The following is a 24264-nucleotide window of genomic DNA, read 5'->3' as shown; positions in this document are numbered from 1 at the left end:
TAATCCTAATGATCCATGAATATGGAAGATCTTCCCATCCTGTGGTATCTTCCTCAATTTCTTTCTTCAGCAATCTGTAGTTCTTGTCACTTATGCCTTTAACTTGCTTGGTTAGTTACACCAAGATATTTTATATTGTTTGTGGCTTGTGAAGGTAGTTGTTTCCCTAATTTCTTTCTCAATCCATTTGTCATATGTATATATAGGAGGGCTGCTGGTATTTTTGAGTTAATTTTGTATCTAGCCAATTTTCTGAAGTTGTTTTCAGCTGCATGAGCTCTCTGGCAGAAATTTTGGGGTCGCTTATGTATACTGACAAATCTTCTGCAAATAGTGATACTTTGACTTCTTCCTTTCTAGTTTGCATCCCCTTAATATCTTTTAGTTGCCTTATTGCTTTGGGTAGAAGTTCAAGTATTACATTAGATAGATAGGGAAACAGCCTTGATCTGGTCCTGATTTAATTGGAATTGCTTTAGGTTTCTCTGCATTTAACTTGATGTTGGATATTAGCTTGCTGTATAGTGTTTTGATCATGTTTATATATATGCCTTATATCCCTGATCTCTCTAATACTTTTAACATTAAGGCATTTTGAATTTTGTCAAGGGCTTTTTCAGGATATAATCATATGATCATGTTATTATTTTTCAGTTTGATTATATGGTGCATTACAGTGAGGGAATATCATATATTGAATTGTCCCTGCATCCCTGGGATGAAGCCTACATGCTTATGGTGGATGAATTTTTTATGTGTTCCTGGATTCAGTTTTCAAGTCTTTTACTAATTTTGTTTGAAAGAAGGTACATAATATAAATCATTCTGAAATTCTCTTTATTTGTTGAGCCTTTGTGTGGTTTAGGTATCAGGGTGACTGTGGCTTCATAGAGTGAGTTGGGCAATGTCCTTTATCTTTTTTATTTTGTGAAATAGTTTCAGGAATATTGGTATTTGCTTTCCTTTGAAGGTCATGTAGAATTCTGCAGTAAAATACAATGTTTGAGGCATACATGATCAAAATTGAGATATCATCTTGGTAAATTTTTCTTTCAATGAGTATGAAGTGAACTTCCCTGTCTCTTTTGATTAATTTTGGTGAAAAGCCTATTTTTTAGATATTCAAAAGGCTACTCAAGCTTGCTTCTTGGGTCAATTTGTTGGAAAACATTTACCCAGCCATTTTCTCTTAGGTAATGTCTATCTTTATTGCTGAGGTGTGTTTTCTGTATGCAGCAGAATGATGGATCTGGTTTTAACATCCAGTCTGTTAGTCTGTATCTTTTCATTGGGAAATTGAGTCCATTGATGTTGAGATATTAATGACCAGTGATTGTTAATTCCTGTTATTTTGATGGTGGTGGTGGTGTGTATGTATGTGTGTGCTTCATTGCTTTTGCTGCTATGGTATGCTTTTACTTCTTTTGCTTTCTTGCATGTTATTATTGGAGTTTTCTTCTTGTGTTTACTGTAGAGATGGATTTGCATGCAGATGTTATTTAAATTTGGATTCATCGTGAAATATCTTGTTTTCTCCATCAAGAGTGAGTCCAGGTTGGCCTCTGTTTTTTTTTTTAAAGGAGTTCAAGATATCTATCTGTCCAGGATCTTTTCACTTTTTAGATTCTCTCATGAGTAGTAGTGTATAATTCTGATAGGAATACCTTTGTATGTTACATGGCCTTTTTTACCTTGCTACTTTAAATATTTCTTTGCTTTCTAGATTTTTGTGTTTTTTATTATTATTTGGCAGGAAGATTTTCTTTTCTGATTCAGTCTGATTGGTGTTCTCTAAGGTTCTTGAATGTTTATCAGCATCTCTTTCTTGAGGTTGGGAAATTTTTCTTGTATGATTTTATTGAAAATATTTTATGGGCCTTGTAACTATGACTCTTCACCTTTTTCTAGTCCTATTATTCTTAGGTTATGTCATTTCATGGTATCTTAGATTTCATAGATGTTTTGTGTCCAGGATTTTTAGATGTAACATTTTCTTTGACTAATGTATCAGTTTCTTCTATTACATCTTCTATGTCTGAGATTCTCTCTTCTTCCTCTTATATTCTGTTTGTGATGCTTGCATTTGTTGTTCTTGTTTTCATCGTTAAGTTTTCCATCTACAGGATTCCCTCAGTTTGTTTCTTTTATTGCTTCTATTTATACTTTCAGGACTTGACCGGTTTTATTTATTTCCTTCACTGCTTTAATTCTATTTTCCTGTATTCGTTAAGAGATTTATTATTTCCTCTTTAAGGGCTTATATTATTTTTTAAGACTAGACTAAATGTCATCTTCATATACCTCAGTTGTGTTATAATATCCAGGGCTATCTTAGTAAGGTAGCTGTTCTCTGAAGATAATATATTTCCCAGTCTTCTGTTGATTGTGTTCTTTCAAGGGCTTTTAGACCTCTCTATGGCTTAAGTCCCTGGATATTCTTGTTGTAGGTGTTGGGAGAAGGTTAACCTCAATGATCCTAGTGTGGTACTGCTCTGCTTTGTATTCTTTCACTGTATAATTCAAGATCTGCAGGTCTGTATGGTTGATGATCAAAAAACCTGATGAAGGTGAGCAGAGAGTTGATGAGAGAATGAAGGACTGTTGGGAATAACAGACTGCTCAGAGGAGCTTGAGCTGACCTAGAGGACTTAGTAAAGGGAGATGGGTGGAGAAAGGAAAGCTAACCTGTATTGTTCAGGACTGAAAGATCTGTTAAATGTGGGTGAAAAGGTGTCAGGAGAATGAAGGTCCACCAGAGATATCAGACTGCTCAAAGCATGTCTCAGTAGACTCAGCAAATCCATGTTTTTTTCTTGAAACCAGACTTTTGTCCATCTCCAACCTCTATTTGAATCCACCATACAACTAACTTTTTTAGGAAACAGAATATCTGGATCAAATATAGTTATTGATTGATCCATGAAGAACATTATTTTAGCACTAATATTGTAGAACCCCATATCTGAGACATGTTTTCTAACAATTCCATTCTCTTTCGTGATCCATGTTTTCTCCTCTATTGACTAAGTAATGTCTCCTTCCTTAATATTTTTCTGACTAAGCTGACTGTTTAGTGCAACTGACTCTGTTCTTTTAGGTCCATGAGGTACCTCATACAATTAATACTATATCCTTATATAATGCATAGTTTAAAAAAAATCCTTTAAAGAACAGTTATTATATTAATTTATGTATTGTCAAACTCATGTTTTCAAGGTTCTTTCTCCAGCCCAAGGGATGTCATGAATGTCATGACATTAACATATTGCTGAGGATCATCAAACAAATTCATGTTTGTTTCCCAGATTCCTTCTGTTCCTGATTACCATGTAGTCATTAACCTTGGCAGGGAGAATGTTCCCCAAAGGGGGGGCATGAAGTAGAATACCTACTTAAATGCTGTTATTAGTAGATTGTAGTGTTGGCACAGACTTAATGCCCTTAAGGCATTGACAATCTGCACATGCTACTTCCCCTAATTTCCCCCAGATCCTTACATTTTACTGATCCAAATAAGCTCTGTGAATTATATTACTTGGATTTAATTTGTAGAAAGCCTTAGGCAAATGCATCCAAGAAAAGTTAAAACAGGTGAACAATCACTAAAATCATGTTGATTTAAAATCAATTTGCTGATAATAATTTACATGCTAATTTTTAAATTTCAAATTGTCTTGGTGAAATCCAGGTGCCTTGAGATAGAACTGGGCCTGATTTGATAATTGCTCTTAATTTTCTTGTTTCCTTCTAAATGACATTCTATTGTTTTCAAGGTTGGCTCATTACTATGAGAAAAATCTTCATCTTCCTATTAAAATACCCCAACTTATTTTATTTTCAGTACTTGCAATTCCTAAAATGTTCCCACATGTTATTAGTCAAAATCATTTATCTTTCTCATTTCTCCTTTCACTCACAGGAGAAGAGGAAGAGCATGAGGTGGGATAATATGAGCACTGTGTGAGAGTTCATCCTCCTAGAGCTCCCCATTTGAGCAGAGGACCAAGCTTTGTACTCTGCACTGATCCTGACCATGTACCTGACTACTGTGCTGGGGAACCTGCTCATTATCCTGCTCATCAGATTGGAGTCTCACCTCCAAACCCACATGTACTTCTTCCTGAGTCACTTGGCTTTCAGGGACATCTCTTTCTCATCAGTCACAGCTCCAAAGATGCTCATCAATATGCTGGCACACAATCAGTCCATCTCATATACCGGGTGAATTTCCCAGGTGTATTTTTTCACAGTTATTGAAAGCATTTATAGCTATCCTTTGACCTCCATGGAATATTATCGGTATGTGGTCATCTACAATCCTCTGCACTATACCAGGATCATGAATCTCAGTCTCTGTGTTCTTCTAGTAGTAATGTCGTGGGCCTTATCTTCAGCCAATGCTCTTGTATACACTCTTCTCTTGGCTTGCTTATCTCACTTTAGAAACAATACCATCCCACACTACTTCCATGATGTCTCTACCTTGCTGAAGCTATCCAGCTCAGATACCACCATCAATAATCTGGTTATACTTCTTTCAGTATTGTGGTTGTTTTCCTGATATTCATGGGCATCCTGCTCTCTTATGGCCAAATTGGAGTCATCATCTTGAAAACTGCCACCATCAAGAGAATCTGCAAAGCCTTGTGCATGTGTGGCTCTCACCTCTATGTAGTTTCTTTGTACTATGTTCTTTGTAGGAGCCATTATTTACTTGTACTTAGTTCCCTCATCTAATAACACCAATAACAAAGATGTTATTGTGTCCATGATGTACACTTTGGTCACACCCATGATGAATACATTTATTTTATTTACATTCTGAGGGATTGAGAAATGAAAGGACTGAGAAATATCCTCAGCAGAACAAAATGATGCACATTCTACTTCCCATTATCTGTCTAGGACTCCTCATTGATTGAAACCTGTAATATTTTCTCTGAATGGCCATCTTAAAGATATTTTAATCTGAAATTCTTGCATATATCTTGGATGTTACACTTACTTCAGTAAGATTCTTGATCTTGATAATCTTGGGAAAGGGGTTTCCAACATATATATATATATATATATATATATTTGTGTGTGTGTGTCTTAATTGTATTTTCCTTTGCACATGATACCTTTCTACACAAGATTTAAAATTCAGTGTAATACTCTTCATTTGGATGGCTTGTAGCATTTAGAGCAAATTCTTTTGTTTTTCCTTTTTCACTGAGAGTAAGCTTAAATAGATACTGTATCTCAGACATATCATCAATGAACTGGTTATGTGTACTGTGGGGTGGGGTTCATTAGCCTCACGTTCATGTCTTCTGGCTTCTTAAGTACAGATTGAAGTCACAATCCTGAGACTTCCACCCATGCAGAAAATTTTCCAGCCTCTTGTTTGTAATATACTTTTCATTTTTATTGAAAAATGAAGATATGTATTTTTATATGAAGAAATGTTTTGATACACATACATGTTGTGTATGTTGTATAATAAATGGGATTATCATATTTTGTGGTATAAGCACTCAGAGTTTGTTCCTGTACTACTTTTATACTATGCACTCCATCACCCACACCTCTTGTCCCTCTACTATGAAGTCAACACTATAGTTCCCTCCTTTGCTCAAATTTTACATACACTAGCAACTTTCCCTTCTTTCCACATAATTTGCTCATCACTTTATATTTGTTCTTCAATGTTCAATTTTTTTTGCAATATATTCTTAGACTGATATTAACTATGCAGTTACCTTCTTTCTTCTTCCAAACTCAAAGGTCATTGATATCAGGTAGACAAAATGGGTACAGGTTCTAGGTGGTGAAAAGGGCTTTGGAGACCTCTTTGTTTAGGAAGACCAAGTTTATGTGAAGTATAAAAGTGGGAATAAAAATTTAGAATGGCCTTTCATATGGTGCTGTAGTTATGTGCCATGAGTGTGTTCTCTATAAGGGTTTGATGCCCAAGTGTATGGGCTGGTAGGAATGATGTAAATACAATACTTGTATGAAAATCTGAAAAAGTTTAACTAAAAAATTTAATTAAACTCTACTGTGTTTTAAAATGAAGTGGGCTCCACATTTAATTGCATAAATACATTGTCCTCTATTTCTATCTGAAGTGTTGAACTTGTGTTTTTGTTCTTGGAAAACATCCAAAACAAAGGTATTTAGCTTTATTAATGGTATCCAGTTACTCTGACAGATATTTTCATATCTAGTGATTATTACAAAAAAGAGATTCAAGTAGAGTGAACTTAATATTCTGCTGCAACACTAGCAGTTTTAGTGGATGTTCTTCTCAGAATATTGTATGTGAAGTTGAGTCCTTAGATTGGTGTACCACTTGGAAACTTCTGAAATCTGAGCCATTACTCTTTTCAGTGAAATGTTAATTTATACTTATAAAAACTAAGATAAGTTCTAAGAAAAATGATATACATATAACAATCACCATTAAAATATATGTGCATATAATTTTGTACCATATATAGTATACTATATGTCATTTATCATATATCATACATCACACATCATACATATGTTATACATTATATATAGTATACATATTATATATATTTATGCTTGTGTCATTGGATGAATACTATTAAAATAGTCATTTAAAAATCACTAGGCTTAAATGATAGAAACCAATACTATAAGTGCCAAAGTTTCTTTGGTCACTTGTCAGTTATATCTTCTTGAAGACAGTGCCTTAACTGTTTCTTTCTATTAGGGTATAGTAATTATATGAAATGATGATTCTTTCTGTTTATTCAGTTTTGAGTCAAGGTCTCACCAAATGGCCTTGGTGGAAAAGTTTCCACAAGTGTGGAAAGTTGTGAACACCACAGCCACTGAGACTAAGCTAAGTCTTTATTTCATAGACATCATGTGGATCATGTAGTTCATGTAGACCAGGCTAGTTTAGTTCATAGAGATCAACATGCCTCTGTCTCCTGAGTGCTGGGATTAAATATATCTGCCATCATGCTAGTCTCAAAGTGATGAGTTTTAATTATCTTGATAATGTATATAATGTAGTTTGAAGATACTGACCTGTGTTAAACTCTCTTCTATTTACTCAACACATTCCTAAATATCCTCTGTTTTCTTTCATGCCCTCTGTTTTTCAAAGTTCCATATAAGAGAAAATTTGTAAAGCTTGTCTTTGGAAGTCTGGGCCATCTAACACAATAATCATTAATTCTATTCATTTCATTCTTTACTAGTAAAATTTGATTATTTTCACTATTATTAAAAGTATTTTGAATTTATTCTTTGAGTATTTCATATGTTTGCAATGTACTTTGATTATACCAGCTTCCCACTACCTACCTCCAGTACCTCTAGTGAAGAAATTAACATGTTTCTATCACAGACATGTCCTATTAATACTTCTCATGTCCACAAGATTTTGGGACCGTCTACTGTGACCTGTGGAACTTATCAGTAGCAAGACTTGCAAAGAAACATGACCCTTCTTCATTAGCTATCACCTGCCTGTAGTGGTCCCTTAATTCCTACATCCTTTCCACATAGATGACATTGCCAAGTTTAAAACTGACAGTTTAAAACTGTTTATGTACACCTCTTGAGCAACATTTGTGGAGATTTCTATTTGTTGTTGAGCAGGAAACATCTTCTGCCTTTTACCTCACAGGTTGGAAGTGTATCTGGGTAGGTCTTATTCCAAGGGCACACTTTCCTTTATTCCAATGCAAATCAGATCTGCCCTTAATAACAACTATTCTCTTAACAGTTCCAGCATTTTTTCCAACACAAACCTCAGCTATAACATACTACTTTCTAGTGTCATTTCCTTTTCCAACTGTACCTTTTGTACTTCTGCCTGCCCCATTCATTCTCTTTCATTGAAAATCTGTATAAGAGTAATTGTAAACTCCTACATAGCAGTATTAATTTTAAGCTATCATGAATTTTCCTCTGCCAAAGAAATAATTACTTGGCTTTTAAGTTTAGCCCTAGGAATGCTCTTAAAATAATGGTAGAATGCAGTCAGTGTTTGCCAGTCTACCCAATGACAACATCAAAAAGAAATAAAGAAACAAATAAAAGACTTTCTGAAATTCAGTGAAAATTATGGTACAACACATTCAAACTGATCAGACACAATGAAAGCAGTATAAAGAGGAAAGTTCATAGCACTAAATGCCATCATACAGAAATCAGAGAAAACTAATACTAGAAACTTAAGAGCATACTTGAAGGCTCTAGAAAAAGGCAAGTAAACACACCTAAGAGGATTAGATGGCAGGAAATAATCAAAGTCAGGGTTGAAATCAATCAATACAATACAAAGAATCAACAAATGCAAGAGCTGGTTCTTTTAAAAACTCAACACAATAGACAAAAACTCTTAACAAAACTAAAACACAGGGAGACAGTATGCAAATTAACAAGATCAGTAATGAAAGGAGAGACATAACAAAAGGCATTGAGGAAATTTAAGAAATCTTTTGTTCTTACTTCAAAAGCCTGTCCTCTGCAAGATTGTCAATCTAAAAGAAGTCTATGATTTTTGAGACAAATATCACTTACTGAAGTTAAATCAAGATTATGTGAACTTTCTAAATGATCCCACAACCCTAAGGAAATACAAGCAATCATTAAAACTCTCCCAAACAAAACCATCCCAGGGCCAGATCGTTTTAGTGCAGAATTCTACCAGACCTTCAAAGAAGGGCTAATTCCAATACTCCTCAAAATATTCCACAAAATACAAACAGCAGAAGAACTGCCACATTCATTCTAAGAACTCATAGATACCTGATACCTAAACCACACAAAGAGTCAACAAAGAAAAAGAAATTCAGATCAATTTCCCTTATGAACCATTGATGAGAATGGAAAGGGAAGAAATAACAAAAAAACAGCAAAAGAGGCAATTCAGGAGACGTAAATCCTAGAAAAAAGAACATGAATTACAGACACCAGCATCACCTACAGAAAAAAAAATGGAAGAGAGAACTCAGGTTTGCGAGATATGTGTTATGTTGATGGTGGTAGTGGTGGAGGTAGTGGTGGTGGTAGTGGTGTGTGTGTGTGTGTGTGTCTTTGTTTCTTCTATTGGTTTTGCTGTTGTGAAATTTTTAATTTCTTCTGTTTTCTTTATATGTGGTCACCCTCTTGTGTTATAGTTTTCCTTTTAGCATCTCTGCAGAGCTGGATTAGTGCAAAGATCTTTTTCTTTTCAATTTGGTTTTGTCATGGAATGTCTTGGCTTTTCCATCTATGGTGATTGAAAATTTTGCTAGATATAGTATTATAGGCTGACATCTGTGGTCTCTTAGGGCCTGCAAGACATCTACTCTGGGCCTTCTATCTTTTAGAGCCTCTATTGAGAAGTTGGGTATAATTCTGATACATCTACCTTTATATGTTACTTGATCATTTTCCCTTGCAGCTTTTAATATTTTGTCATTGTTCTGTACATTTACTGTTTTGAATATTATTCTGTAAGCTTCTTGGACATTTATAGCCATCTCTTTCTTTGTGACATAGAAGTTTCTTCTATGATTTTATTGAAGATAATTTCTGGGCCTTTTAGTTAGGAATCTTCTTTTTCTCCAATAACTATGATTCTTATGCTTGATCTTTTTATGGTGTCCCAAATTTTCTGGAATTTATTATGTCATAAAGATTTCAGATTTAGCATTTTTTAAATGATGCATCAATTTCTTTTTTTATATCTTGCACACCTGAGTTCTCTCTTCCATTTTTTTTCTGTAGGTGATGTTTGTGTCTGTAATTCATATTCTTTTTTATTGGATTTACATCTCCTGAGTTGCTTCTTTTGCTGTTTTTTTGTTATTGTTTCTCTTTCCATTTTCAGATGACGATCAATTTTATCCATTACCTTAACCTGTTTGATTTTATCTTCCTGTATTTCTTTAAGATGCAGGGGGTTGGGTTGTGATCTCACCTGGTTGTACTGTTACCAGCAGTCTTCCAGGAACACAAGCAGGGCCTAGGGAGTTGAGTGCAGACCTGGGATTACAGGTCAAACATCATTTTCTTTTTTCTTTGTCTGTTTGAAATACAAGATATATTTTTTCATTAGTTCATTTATTTATTCACTTTCCTTCCCAATATCAGCTCCTTCTCTCCTTCCACTCTCCCCTCACATAAATCCTCCACCCACTCTCTCTCTCCTCCTTTGAGAACAGAGAGCTCTCTGTAGCCATCACATCCCCACTGGGGAGTGGGCACAGAATGTCACTACTGGACTAGATTTATCCTTTTCCACTGAAGCAAGACAAGATGGCCTTGTTCAGAAAAAAAGGATTCACAGACAGGCAACAGATTGAGAGACAGCACGCATTCCATTTTTGGGGGGACCTGCATGAAGACCAAACTGCATGTCTGTCTGTGTTGGGTCCTAGCTTCAGCCTATGCTTCTTCTCTGTTTGATAGTTCAGTTCCTGGCAGTCCTGAAGGGTCCAAAGTAGTTGACTGATCCTGTGGAGTTCCTCTCATCTTCAGGTCCCTCAATCCTTCCTCCAACTCTTCTTTTTTATGATTTTCCCATACTGTTAAAGGACTTATTTTTTCCTTCATCACTAGATTTCTTTTAAACTGGTTTTTTCCATACACTTGATTATTCCTTATGTAAAATTATCCAATATATTTATTGATAAACTTTTTTTGTAAATTAGGTTGCTACAAACTTTGATCTACCTCTACTTGTATGTATGCAAATATCATTGGGTGTAAGTCTGATAACACAATGTGCAGCCATTCGGAATGCATATTTTCAATAGTAAATAATGTCACATTATTTCTTTGTTAAAAGTTGATAGGATTTCAGCTAATGTTGATAAGAGTGTTCAGTGAGCATACACAAGAATAAAGGTACAATTCTTTTTCATTATTTCTTTAATCTTTTTTTACAGTTCAGTCATTATGCCCCTTCTGTTCTGCTCTCTAATAGTTGCACATCCCATTACTCATCCCCTGTCTCCAAGAGAATGTCCCAACACCACCACACCCCCTATAACCTGACAAGTCTCCCATTCCCTGGGGGCTCAAGTTTCTCAAGGGTTAGATGCATCTTTTCTCATTAAGGTCAGACCATACGGTCTGTTGTGTTTTGTCAGGGGACTCGGACCAGCTAGTGTTTGCTGCTTGGTTGGTGGCTCATTGTCTGAGAGATCTCTGGGGTCCAGGATTGTTGAGAGTGCTGATCTTCCTATCAGGCTGCCCTCCTCCTCAACTTATTTCCTATTTCTGTAAATCAATCATAGGGGTCACCAACTTCAGACCATTGGTTGGGTGTGTGTATCTGCTTCTACCTCAGTCAGCTGCTTGTTGGGCCTCTCAAAGGGCAGCTATTCTTGGCTCCTGTCTGTAAGTACATCATAGCATAAGAAGTAGTGTCAAGCTTTGGAGCCTCCCCTTGAGATGGGTCCCATTTTGAGCCAGTCACTGGACCTCCTTTCCCTCAGTCTCTTCTACATTTCTGTCCCTGCAGTTCTTCTAGACAGAAACAATTCTGGGTCAGAGTTTTTGACTGTGGGATGTGAACCCCATACCTCCACTTGATGCCCTGTCTTTCTAATGGAGGTGGAATCTACAGGTTCCCTCTCCCTATTGTAGGGCATTTCATCTAATGTCCCTCCCTTTGAATCTTGAGATTCTCCCACTCCCCAAGTCTCTACATTCTAGAGGCTCACCACATCTCCCACCTCCCACCTCCCACCTCCCACCTCCCACCTCCCACCTCCCACCTCCCACCTCTCACCTCCCACCTCCCACCTCCCACCTCCCAACTCTCACCTTCCAACTCCTACCTCCCGAGGTTATATATTTCCATTCATTCTGCTAGTCCTTGGAGCTTCACTTCTGGTCCCTCCACAATATCTGATCATTTTCTTCTTTTCTCTTACCCCTCTTCCTCCCCTCTCTCCCAGTTTCCTCTCTCCCTCTGCTCTTTGCTTTCTTCTCCTTCCCAAGTGTGATTGTAGCATGCACATTTGGGTGTTTTGTCTTGTTAACCTTCTTGAGTTCTGTGGATTGTGTCCTTGGTATTCTGCACTTTTTAAACTAATATCCACATATTAGTGAGTACATACTATGCATGCCCTTTTGGGTTCGAGGTACCTCACTCAGGATGATTTTTTTCTCTTTCCATATATTTACCTGAAAAACTCACAATGTCCTCCTTCTTAATAGCTGAATAGTATTCATTGTATATATAAACCACATTTTCCTTATGCATTCTTCAACTGTGGGAGACATCTGGATTGTTTTCAGCTTCTGGCTATCACAAATAAGGCCGTTATGAACATAGTGGAGCATGTGCTTTTGTGGTTTGGTGGGGCAGCTTTTGGGATATACCCAGGAGTGGAATTTCTGGGTCTTTAGGTAGATCTATTCCCAATTTTCTGAGGAAACTCCAGATTGATTTCCAGAGTGGTTGTACCAGTTTGGAATCCCACCAGCAACAGAGGAGTGTTCCTCTTTCTTTACATTCTCTCCAACATGTGCTGTCACCTAAGTTATTTTATCTTAGTCATTCTGATTGGTCTAAAGTAGAATTTCAGGGTCATTTTGATTTGCCTTTCCACAATGACTAAGGACTTTGAACATTTATGTAAATGCTTCTTATTCATAAGAGACTCTTCTGTTGTTATTTCTCTGTTTAGTTGTTTTGTTTGTTTTTTTTTGTTTTTTGTTTTTAATTTTTATTGGATGTTTTATTTACATTTCCTATGTTGTTCCCTTACCCCATCCCCCACCCACCCAGGAACCCCCAATCACCTCACCCCTCCTCCTTCTTCTCTGTGGATGTAACCTCTATCTACCCCCCACTCCCACTTCCCCACCCTCAACATTCCCACCCCCTGGGGCATCCAGCCTTCATGCGGTCAAGGTTCTCTTCTTCCACCTATGCCCAGTAGGGCCCTCCACTCTTACATACTCAACTGAAGTGCTAGATCCCTCCCTAAGTGCTCACAGGCTGGTGGTTTAGACCCTGGGAGCTGTGGTTGGTTGGTATTGTTGCTCTCCTCATGGTGTCGCAAATCTTTTCAGCTCTCCTTCAGTCTTCACTCTAACTCCTCTATTGAGAACCTCATGATCAGTTCAATGGCTAGTTGTGAGCATCTGCCTCTGAGTATGTCAGACTCTTGAAGACCTTTGAGGAGATATCCATATCAGGCTCTTATCAGCATGCACTTCCTGACTTCCACATCAGAATCTACCTTTGGTGATTGCACATGGGATAGATACTCAGATGGAGTGGTCTTGAGACGGCCCCTCCTACAGTTTCTGTCCCTCACTTTGTCTCCATATTTGCTCCCTTGAGTATTTTGTTGCTCCTTCTAAGAAGGACCGAATCATCCCCACTTGGTCTTCCTTCTTTATGGGCTTCATGAGGCCTGTGAGTTGCATCTTGGGCATTTCAAGGTTCTGGGCTAATATCCAATAATCAGTGAGTGAATACCATGTGTGTTCTTTTGTGATTGGCTTACCTCACTCAGGATGATAATCTCTAGTTCCATCCATTTACCTAGGAACCTCTCAAATTCATTGGTTTTAATAGCTGAGTAATACTCCATTGTGTAAATATACCACATTTTTTGAATCCATTCCTCAGTTGAAGGAAATCTGGGTTCTTTCCAGCTCCTGGCTATTATAAACAAGGCTGCTATGAACATAGTTGAGCATATGTCCTTGTTATATGCTCGAGCATCTTCTGGGTATATGCCTAGGAGTGGTATATCTGGATCCTCAGGTAATGCTATGTCCAATTTTCTGAGGAACCGCCAGACTGATTTCCAAAGTGGTTGCACCATCTTGCAGCCCCACCAACAATGGAGGAATGTTCCTCTTTCTCCACACCCTCGCCAGCATCTACTATCACCTGAGTTTTTAATCTTAGCCATTCTGACTGGTGTGAGATGGAATCTCAGGGTTGTTTTGATTTGCATTTCCCTGACGACTAAGGATGCTGAACATTTCTTTAGGTGCTTCTCAGCCATTCGAGTTTCTTCTGTTGAAAATTCTTTGTTAAGCTCTATACCCCATTTTTTAATAGGGTAATTTGGTTGTCTGGAGTCTAATTTCTTGAGTTCTTTGTATATATTGGATATTAGCTCTCTATCAGATGAAGGATTGGTAAAGATCTTTTCCCAATTTGTTGGTTGTTGTTTTGTCATATTGACAGTGTCCTTTGCCTTACAGAAACTTTGCAATTTTATGAAGTCCCATTTGTCAATTCTTGATCTTAGAGCATATGCCATTGGAGTTCTGTTCAGGAACTTTTCTCCTGTGCCCAAGTGTTCGAGGCTCTTCCCCACCTTCTCTTCTATTAGTTTCAGTGTATCTGGTTTTATGTGGAGGTCCTTTATCCACTTAGACTTGAGCTTTGTACAAGGGGATAAGACTGGATCAATTTTCATTGTTCTACATTTTGTCCTCCAGTTGAACCAGCACCATTTGTTGAAAATGCTGTCCTTTTTCCACTGGACAGTTTTAGCTCCTTTGTCAAAGATCAAGTGATCATAGGAGTGTGGGTTCATTTCTGGGTCTTCAATTCTATTCCATTGATCTTCCTGCCTGTCTCTGTACCAATACCAGGTAGTTTTTATCACTACTGCTCTGTAGTACAGCTTGAGGTCAGGGATGGTTATTCTTCCAGAAGTTCTTTTATTGTTCAGAATAGTTTTCGCTATCCTGGGTTTTTTGTTATTCCATATGAATTTGAGAATTTCCTTTTCTAATTCTGAGAAGAATTGAGTTGGGATTTTAATGGGGATTACATTGAATCTGTAGATTGCTTTTGGCAAGATGGCCATTTTTATTATATTAATCCTGCCAATCCATGAGCATGGGAGATCTTTCCATCTTCTGAGATCTTCTTCAATTTCTTTCTTCAGAGACTTGAAGTTCTTGTCATACAGGTCTTTCACTTGCTTGGTTAGATTCACACCAAGGTATTTTATATTATTTGCAACTATTGTGAAAGGTGTCATTTCCCTAATTTCTTTTTCAGTCTGTTTATCTTTCATGTAGAGGAAGGCTACTGATTTGTTTGAGTTGATTTTATAACCAGCCACTTTGCTGAAGTTGTTTATCAGGTTTAGGAGTTTTCTGGTGGAAGTTTGGGGGTCACTTAAGTATACTATCATATCATCTGCAAATAGCGATATTTTGACTTCTTCCTTTCCTATTTGTATCCCTTTGACTTCTTTTTGTTGTCTAATTGCTCTGGCTAGGACTTCCAGTACTATATTGAATAGGTAGGGGGAGAGTGTGCATCCTTGTCTAGGCCTTGATCTTAGTGCGATTGCTTCAAGTTTCTCTCCATTTAGCTTGATGTTGGCTACTGGTTTCCTGTAAATTGCTTTTACTATGTTTAGGTAGGGGCCTTGAATTCCTGATCTTTCCAAGACTTTTATCATGAAGGGATGTTGAATTTTGTCAAATGCTTTCTCAGCGTCTAGTGAGATGATCATGTGGTTTTTTTTCTTTAAGTTTGTTTATATAGTGGATTACATTGATGGCTTTCCGAATATTCAACCATCCCTGCATTCCTGGGATAAAACCTACTTGAGCATGATGGATGATTGTTTTGATGTGTTCTTGGATTCGGTTTGCTAGAATTTTATTGAGTATTTTTGCATCGATGTTCATAAGGGAGATTGGTCTGAAGTTCTCTTTCTTTGTCGGGTCCTTGTCTGGTTTGGGTATGAGTGTAATTGTAGCTTCATAGAACGAATTGGGTAGTGTTCCTTCTGTCTCTATTTTGTCGAATAGTTTGAAGAGAATTGGTATTAGGTCTTCCTTGAAGGTCTGATAGAATTCAGCACTAAAACCATCTGGTCCTGGGCTTTTTTTAGTGGGGAGACTTTTAATGACTGCTGCTATTTCCTGAGGGGTTATGGGACTATTTAGATGGTTTATCTGCTCCTGGTTTAACTTCGGTACCTGGTATCTGTCTAGGAAGTTGTCCATTTCATCCAGGTTTTCCAGTTTTGTTGAGTATAGGCCTTTGTAGTAGGATCTGATGATATTTTTAATTTCTTCAGTTTCTGTATACCCCATTTTTGATTGGGTTGTTTGGTTTTTTTTGGAGGTTAGCTTCTTGAGTTCTTCATATAGTTTGCAAATTAGCCCTCTATCAGATATGAGGTTAGTGAAGATTTTTTTCCCAATCTGTATGTTACCAATTTGCCCTGTTGACTATGTCCTTTGACTTACAGAAACTTTTCAGTTTCATGAGGTCTCATTTATCAATTCTTAGTCTTAGAGCATGAGCTATTGGTGTCCAGTTTAGGAAATTTACTCCTGTGCCCCTGAGTTTGTAGCTCTTTTCTAACTTCCCTTTTATTAGATTCAGTGTATCTGGTTTTATGTTGAGGTCTTTGATCCACTTGGGCTTGAGCTTTGTGAAAGTTGACAAATATGGATATATTTTCATTTTTCTATACAGTGATTGCCAGTTAGACCAGCACCATTTATTAAAGATGCTTTCTTTTTTCCATTGTATATTTTTGGCTTTTTTTTTCGTCCAAGGTCAAGTGTTCATAGGTGTGTGGTTTTATTCCTGGCTCTTCAATTCTATTCCATTGATCAACCTGTCTGTCTCTGTGCCAACTTATGCAGTTTTTATTACTTTGAAGTATAGCTTGAGATCAGGGATGGTGATTCCCTCAGAAGTATTTTTGTTGTTAAGAATTGTTTCACTATCCTGGGTTTTATCCTGGAAATTGACAATTGCTCTTTCCATGTTTTTGAAGAACTGGGTTGGAATTTTGATGAGGATTGCAGTGAATCTATAGATTGATTTTGGTAAGATGGCCATTTTTACTATATTAATCCTACCAATTCATGATCAGGGGAGATCTCTCCATTTTCTGAAATATTCTTCTATTTCTTTCTTGAAAGACTGAAATTTCTTGTCATACAGATCTTTTACTTGTTTGCTTAGAGTTACCCCAAGGTATTTTATATTGAGACTATTCTGAAGGGTGTTGTTTCCCTATTTTCTTTCTCAGCCCATTTTTTATTTGCATAAAGAAAGGCTACCAATTTGTTTGAGCTACGTTTATATCCATTCACTTTGCTGAAGTTGTTTATAGGCTGTAGAAATTCTCTGGTAGAACTTTTGTGGTTGCTTATGTATACTATCATATCATTTGCAAAAAGTGATACCTTGAATTCTTCTTTACCAATTTGTATCACCATGTTCTTTTTTGGTGTTGTCTTACTGCTTTGGGTAGAACTTAGAGCACTATATTAAACAGGTATGGGAAGAGTGAGCATTCTTGTCTTTTCCCTGATTTTAGTGGGATTGTTTCAAGAATCTCTCCATTTAACTTGATATTGATAATTTGTTTTCCGTATGCTGCTTTTATTATGTTTAGGTGTGAGCCTTGAATTCCTGATATCTATAATACTTTTAACATGAAGAAGTGTTGTATTTTTGTCAAATGATTTTTCAGCACAAAAAAGGATGATCATATGATTTTTTTTTTGCTTTGAGTGTGTTTATATAGTGGATTACATTAATGCATTTTCATATATTGAACCAACCTTGCATCCCTGGAATGAAGCCTACTTCATTGTGGTAAATAACCATTTTGATGTGTTCTTGGATTCAATTTGCTGGAATTTTATTGATTATTTTTGTATCAATATTCATAAGCAAAACTGGTCTGAAGGTCTCTTTGTTTGATCTCTGTGTGTTTTAGATATCAGAGTAATTGTAGCATCATAGAATGAATTAGGTAGTTTTCATTTTGTTTTTATTTTATGGAATAGTTTGAGGAGTGTTGCTATTTGCTCTTCTTTGACATTCTGGTAGAATTCTGCACAAAAGCCATCTGACCCTGGGCATTATGTTCTTGTTATTGCTGTTGCTGTTGTTGTTGCTGGGAGATTTTTTAAATAACTTCTTCTATTTCCTTAGGGGATATGGGCTGTTTAGATGGTTTATCTGCTTGCCATTTAACTTTGGTACATGATGCTTGTCTAGAAAATCATCTATTTCATCTAGATTTTCCAATGTTGTACAGTATAGGCTTTTGTAGTAGGATCTGATGATTTTTTGAATTTCACCAGTTTCTGTTGCTATGTCTCCCTTTTCATTTCTTATTTTGGTAATTTGACTACTGTGTCTGTTCCCTTTAGATAGTTTGTCTAGGGGTTTATCTATCTTGGTGATATTCTTAAAGAACCAGCTTTTGGTTTTATTGATTCATTGTATCATTTTCTTTGTTTCTACTTGGTTGATTTCAGCCCTGAGTTTGATTATTTCCTGTCATCTACCTTTCTTTTTGCTCTCTCCAACTTCTTAATAAAGGCACTTAGCACCATGAGTTTTCCTCTTAGCACTGCTTTCATTGTGACCCAAAGTTTGAGTATGTTGTGCCTTCATTTTCATTAAATTCTAAAAAGTCTTTAATTTCTTTCTTTATTTCTTCCTTGACCAAGTTATCATTGAGTAGAGAGTTGTTCAGCTTCCATGTGTATGTGGGCTTTCTGTTGTTTTTGTTGTTATTGAAGTCCAGGCTTAGTCCATGGTGATCTGATGGGATACACGGGATTATTTTAGTCTTCTTGTATTCATTGATGCATGTATTGTGACCAATTTTATGGTCAGTTTTGGAGAACGATCCATGAGGTGCTGAGAAGAAGGTATAATCTTTTGTTTTAGGGTGAAATGTTCTGTATATATCTGTTAAATCCATTTGGTTCATAACCTCTATTAGTTTCACTGTGTCTCTGTTGAGTTTCTGTTTCAATACCTGTCCATTTGTGAGAGTGGCATGTTGAAGTCTCCCACTATTCTATGAACTGTTGAACCCACTATGGGGTTCAATGTGTGTTTTGAGTTTTACTAAAGTTACTTTTATGAATGTGGGCTCTTGCATTTAGGGCATAGATGTTCAGAATTGAGACTTTCTCTTGGTAAAATTTTCCTTTAATACATATGAAGTATCCTTCCCTATCTCACTTGATAACTTTTAGTTGAAAGTCTATTTTATTTGATGCTAGGATGGCAACTCCTACTTGTTTCTTTAGACCATTTGCTTGGAAGGCTTTTTCCCCCCCAGCTTTTAACTCTCAGGTAGTATCTGTCTTTGTCTTTGAAGTGTGTTTCTTGTATGCAGCAAAATTCTAGATCCTGCTTGCATATCCAGTCTGTTAGCATAAGTCTTTTTATTGGAAGAAGTGATTCATTTTATATTGAGAGATACTAGGCACACATGATTGTTAGTTTCTGTTAGGTTTGTTGTAGGTGGAATTATGTGTATGTGATTTTCTCCTGTTGGTTTTGTTGGGATATGATTATTGACTTGCTTTTTCCTTGGTGTTGGTACCCTCGTTTTATTGAAGTTTTCCTTCTAGAATCTTCTCTGTAAGAATGAATTGGTAGATAGATTTTGTTTAAATTTGATTTTTCATGGAATATTTTGTCTTTTCCATCTATGATGATTGAGAGTTTTGCAGGGTATAGTAGCTTAGTATAGTGGCATTTGTGTTCTCTTAGATAATGCATGACCTCTGTCCAGGCGCTTCTGGCTTTTAGAGTCTCTGGTGAGAAGTCTGGTATAATTATGATATGTCTGCCTTTATATGTTACTTGGCCTTTTTCTCTTACAGCTTTTAATATTCTTTCTTTGTTTTATGTATCTGGTGTTTTGATTATTATATGAGAAGAGAATTTTTTGTGTGTGTTCCAATCTATTTCGTGCTCTATAGATTTCTTTTACATATATGGCTATCTCTTTCTTTAGGTTGAGGAAATTTTCCTCTATGATTTTGTTAACATTTTTGGGTCGTTTGAACTGGGAATTTTCACTCGCTCACAGAGATCATGTTTTAAACAGGACAAAATGTTGACGAATCTTGTTATGATTGCTACTGTCAGTTCTCAAGGGTAAAGGGACTCTCATACCTGCTTGAAAAAAAGTTCTTTTCCTAAGGGAGACAATGACAATAAAACAATTTTATCCTGTATGCCTCTAATTTGGATCTGGGGACAGAGAGGACACCCTAGGTACTCCACATGATTTTCAAAGTTAGAGCTCACATGGACTTCTCAGTATATGTAGACAGTGTATATGTTCACATATCTATCATATCTGATTCTGAACTCATTACTCTTCTATTTGTTGCAATGGATAAATGACTGCTTCAGGTGATCCAGCTGTTTCTTCTAGAGAGAAATTGAAGAGCTTTCCCATGCTTTTTTGCTAAAGTTAACTGCAATTCTCTTGTTTAGGGATCCCTATGTATCTGTCTGTGTCTGTCTGTCTTTCTTATTCTCCATCTCTTTGTTCAGCATGTATTTCCCATCTCAACAATCATACCATGAACTGGCATACAGTTCCCTATGCAGTAATTTACCTTGCACTGAGAACCTGCCTACACTTTGAGATAAAAGGATATACCCCCTCAAAATGTTCCATAGAATATGTTCCTTAAACTTATCCATTTTTTTAAGAAAGCAGGAAAATAATCCTTTCTGCTCACATTTAATTTAGGTACAATATCTATTGTGTTTTAGTCTAACTTCTTCCCAAATTTCTGTGATTTTTCCATAATTACTCCTGATGTTCACATTCCAGCTAGTATTCTTGCTTATCCATTAGTATACTTCAATACTTTTTTTTGCAAGGGGGTGTGTGTTACAGTTCTTAAACATGTGGAAACTTTTTATAATAGCAAATTAAACATGATATCTGCATGCTTCTCTTATGTTCTCCAACATTTACATTTCTATGACTGGTTATTGCCTTGGGTTTCCCTTGTTTTTCAAAGCCCCTAGCAATATACTTCCAAACAGTTACCTAGAGACCCATGTTGACAATATTCTTATGTAGCCTCTTCCACTAAAGACTTTTCATAGAACACATATAAGCTTTTTCATTATCTTGGCTTCTTATGACTTGACAGTTTTGTAAAACCATGGGTGCTTATTTGTCTAAACTCATTTTTTCTGAATATATCATATATAGTATCTAAAATGACATAAAAATAATACTGCTTATTGCAATACTGGTCAAAATATAAAAAATATTAGAAACAGTCTACCCATATACAGATAAATAATCAGCATTTTCATGTGATAAAGTAATTACTACGAACACAGAAATAAGTAAAAAAAAGTAGTATAATTAATTTAATGCAATGTCACATTAACTGAACTTTCTTTTTACAGATTGAAGTGGATGAAGGATAGGCACTTTAAACATGGTCTTTACTAAGTTGGGAGAATTCATACATTAACTCTAGTTTAAGCTTGGAAAGAGTGAAGAAGCAAATAGGTGTCTGTCAGTCATGGGGACAAACTAGCCACTAAACAAGTCTTCAAATAGAATATAACCACAGAGCTCTTTCAGCTGCTAGGTTGACATCTCTAACTTTATCCCATTCTGTTTCCTGTTGTTTTGTGATTGCTCACACAGGTAGGGCATGATTGATGGAAAAGGAGAGAAATGCCAGGTTAGCAACAGATAAAAATGCTGTAAATGCATAGGTCACAGTCTTTGGCTTAAAAACCCCAGGTTAAGTGTAAAATGTGACATTTGCTTTTGCTAGAAAAAACACAAGGTATTTCTTTGGCTGATGTTAGGGCAAGAACTCATAGCTCCTTGCAAGTTGGTATAAGTATTTTATATTATTGTCCCAGATTCATGCTCTTAATGCTTTGAACATCTGCACATCCTGCTTTCAGTAATTCCCCAGATCCTGGTATCTCACAGATCTAATATAGCTCCATGGCTACCACTATCTGGATTTAATTGATGGGAACATACCATTGGGCAGCTGCATTCAATAAAGCTTAAAATACATAAAATCATTGAAATTCTGTTGAATTTTCTATTGGCTATTTTCAATTTATATGCTAATTTCTTAACAATATTTTCTTGGTAAAATCCAGACATCTTGATCTGGAATCAGGTTTCATCTGATAATTGTTATCACTTGTTATTTCCTTCTAAAACATATTTTGTTGTTTCCAAGTTATATCCCTTGCTAACCATCACTAGCATATTACTGTAACAAATATCTTCATATTAAGGTTAAACCAGATATACTAAATAGTTTAAGCTAATGTTATTTTCAGTTCTCATGATTCATAAAATATTTCTACAATGTAATAGTTAAATTCACTTCTCTTTACCATTTCTTCTTTTCACTCCCAGCAGAAGAGCAAGAGCATGAGGAGAGATAATGAGAGCACTGTGTCTGAGTTTATCCTCCTGGGGCTCCCTATTCAGGCAGAGGACCAAGGCATGTACTCTGCACTGTTCCTGGCCATGTACCTGACCACAGTGCTAGGGAACCTGCTCATCATCCTGCTCATCAGGCTGGACTCTCACCTCCACACCCCCATGTACTTCTTCCTCAGCCACTTGGCCTTCACAGACATCTCTTTCTCGTCAGTCACAGCTCCAAAAATGGTCATGAATATGCTGACACACAGTCAATCCATCTCATATGCTGGGTGCATTACTCAAGTATATTTCTTTTCATTTTTTGCTGATCTTGAGAGCTTTCTTCTGACCTCAATGGCCTATGACAGGTATGTGGCCATCTGCCACCCTCTGTACTATTCACAAATTATGAGTGAGAACCTCTGTGTTCTTCTAGTAGTTGTGTCCTGGGCCTTATCTACTGCTAATTCCCTTGTGCACACCCTTCTCTTGGCTCAACTATCTCACTTTAGACACAATATCATCCCTCACTACTTCTGTGACCTGTCTACCTTGCTGAAGCTATCCAACTCAGACACCACCATCAATGAGCTGGTCATCCTTGTTCTGGGTAATGTGGTCATCACTCTGCCATTCATATGCATTCTGGTCTCTTATGGCCACATTGGAGCCACCATTCTGAGAACTCCTTCAGTCAGGGGAATCTGCAAAGCCTTGTCCACATGTGGCTCTCACCTCTGTGTCGTTTCCTTGTACTATGGAGCCATTATTGGACTATATTTTTTGCCCTCATCTAATAGCATTAATGACAAGGATGCCATTGTGGCTTTGATGTACACTGTGATCATACCCATGATGAATCCCTTTATTTATAGTTTGAGGAATCGGGATATGAAAGGAGCGCTGAGAAACATCCTCAGCAGGAAACTGTGTGCATAGTGATGGGCATGGTCTTCCTTGTTAGCATCCATACTTCCTTCTCCTTTTCTCCATTCATCATTTGTTCTTTCAGGTAAATTTCACATGGCTCTCTTTCCTTCAATCACTTCTGTCACAGTTTTCTTATCTATTTTACTATCTTACTGATATTCAGCATCTTGGCAAGCTTGCTCACAAAACTCATTCTTCTCTTAGATTCATTATTTGTTGTTATCTTTCATCTTATAACATGCTCTAATTTTTGGAAGTAGCTCTCATCACATTTACTTGTTTAATTTAGTGTATTCATTCACTGCCTATATGTGTGCCTGTGTATTATTTATGTGCTTATTGCCTGAAAAAATTAGAAGAGGGTGTCAGATCCTCTGAGATTGGGCTTACAGATGGTTGTGAGCTATTATAGGGATGAAGGAAATAAAATCTTGGCCCTGTGGGAGATCAGTCAATGCTCTTGCTGAGCCATCCTTTCTGTCCTTTATAATTATCTTTTAATTTTTGTAGTTGACACTCAAAAGTGACAGAATTCTATTGAGTATGATGTAATGTTTTCATACATGTAAATAGTGCATGATATCATCATCAAAGAAAATATATTAATTTACTCAAATATTTACCATGCCTTAGTAATAAACTCTTTATTCTAGTCTTTGGAATACTATATAGTATTTGTAATTACTGCACAGTGAAAACTATGAAAACTTCTGTTTTTCTTACCATAGTTTGGTATCTACTGAGCAACCTATGCCCATGTTTGTTTCTTATTTTATCTCTAATCTTATCTATTTTTGTAATTTTTTTAATAATTTGTATGTGTGTTAGTACCTAATTTGTTTTTGAGAAGTGTTTGGTCCTGGTCACTAACTAAAGTAAAAATACACTGTACTCTGTAAACACATATAAACAAGGATAAGGACAAGCCCTGTGTAGAGCATGAATGTCCTGGTAAGTTGGAGTGAACTGAAGCATGAGCCTCTAGGGTCAGGGGTGCTCTGGTTATGTGCAGAATCTAAGGAGACTCTGCTCTTCTGAATGGGTGATGAAGAGTGGCGAGATGGACACCAGGAAATATCAAATTCTTCAATTAAGTTCAAGGAGATCTGAAGAGAAGTTTAATTCAAATATATTTTATTCTGAAAAA

General features: G+C 36.6%; 1 protein-coding gene and 1 pseudogene across 1 annotated transcript; both read left to right on the top strand.

Annotated features, from left to right (window-relative positions):
- The first annotated feature begins 3934 nt into the window (after window positions 1–3934).
- On the top strand, window positions 3935–4875 carry LOC114610257 (annotated as a pseudogene).
- Window positions 4876–19387: 14512 nt separating this feature from the next.
- Window positions 19388–23126, top strand: LOC114610230 (olfactory receptor 50-like). Its single transcript, XM_028754734.1, has 2 exons — window positions 19388–19395; window positions 22190–23126. Exons 1-2 carry the CDS (start codon window positions 19388–19390, stop codon window positions 23124–23126), a joined length of 945 nt encoding a protein of 314 aa, XP_028610567.1.
- The last annotated feature ends 1138 nt before the right edge of the window (window positions 23127–24264 follow it).

This window comes from Grammomys surdaster, unplaced genomic scaffold (assembly GCF_004785775.1).
Source record: "Grammomys surdaster isolate TR1022 unplaced genomic scaffold, NIH_TR_1.0 126035, whole genome shotgun sequence".
Classification (NCBI taxonomy): domain Eukaryota; kingdom Metazoa; phylum Chordata; class Mammalia; order Rodentia; family Muridae; genus Grammomys; species Grammomys surdaster.
Note: the sequence above shows the minus strand (reverse complement) of the source record. Positions and strands in the feature narration are given on the sequence as shown.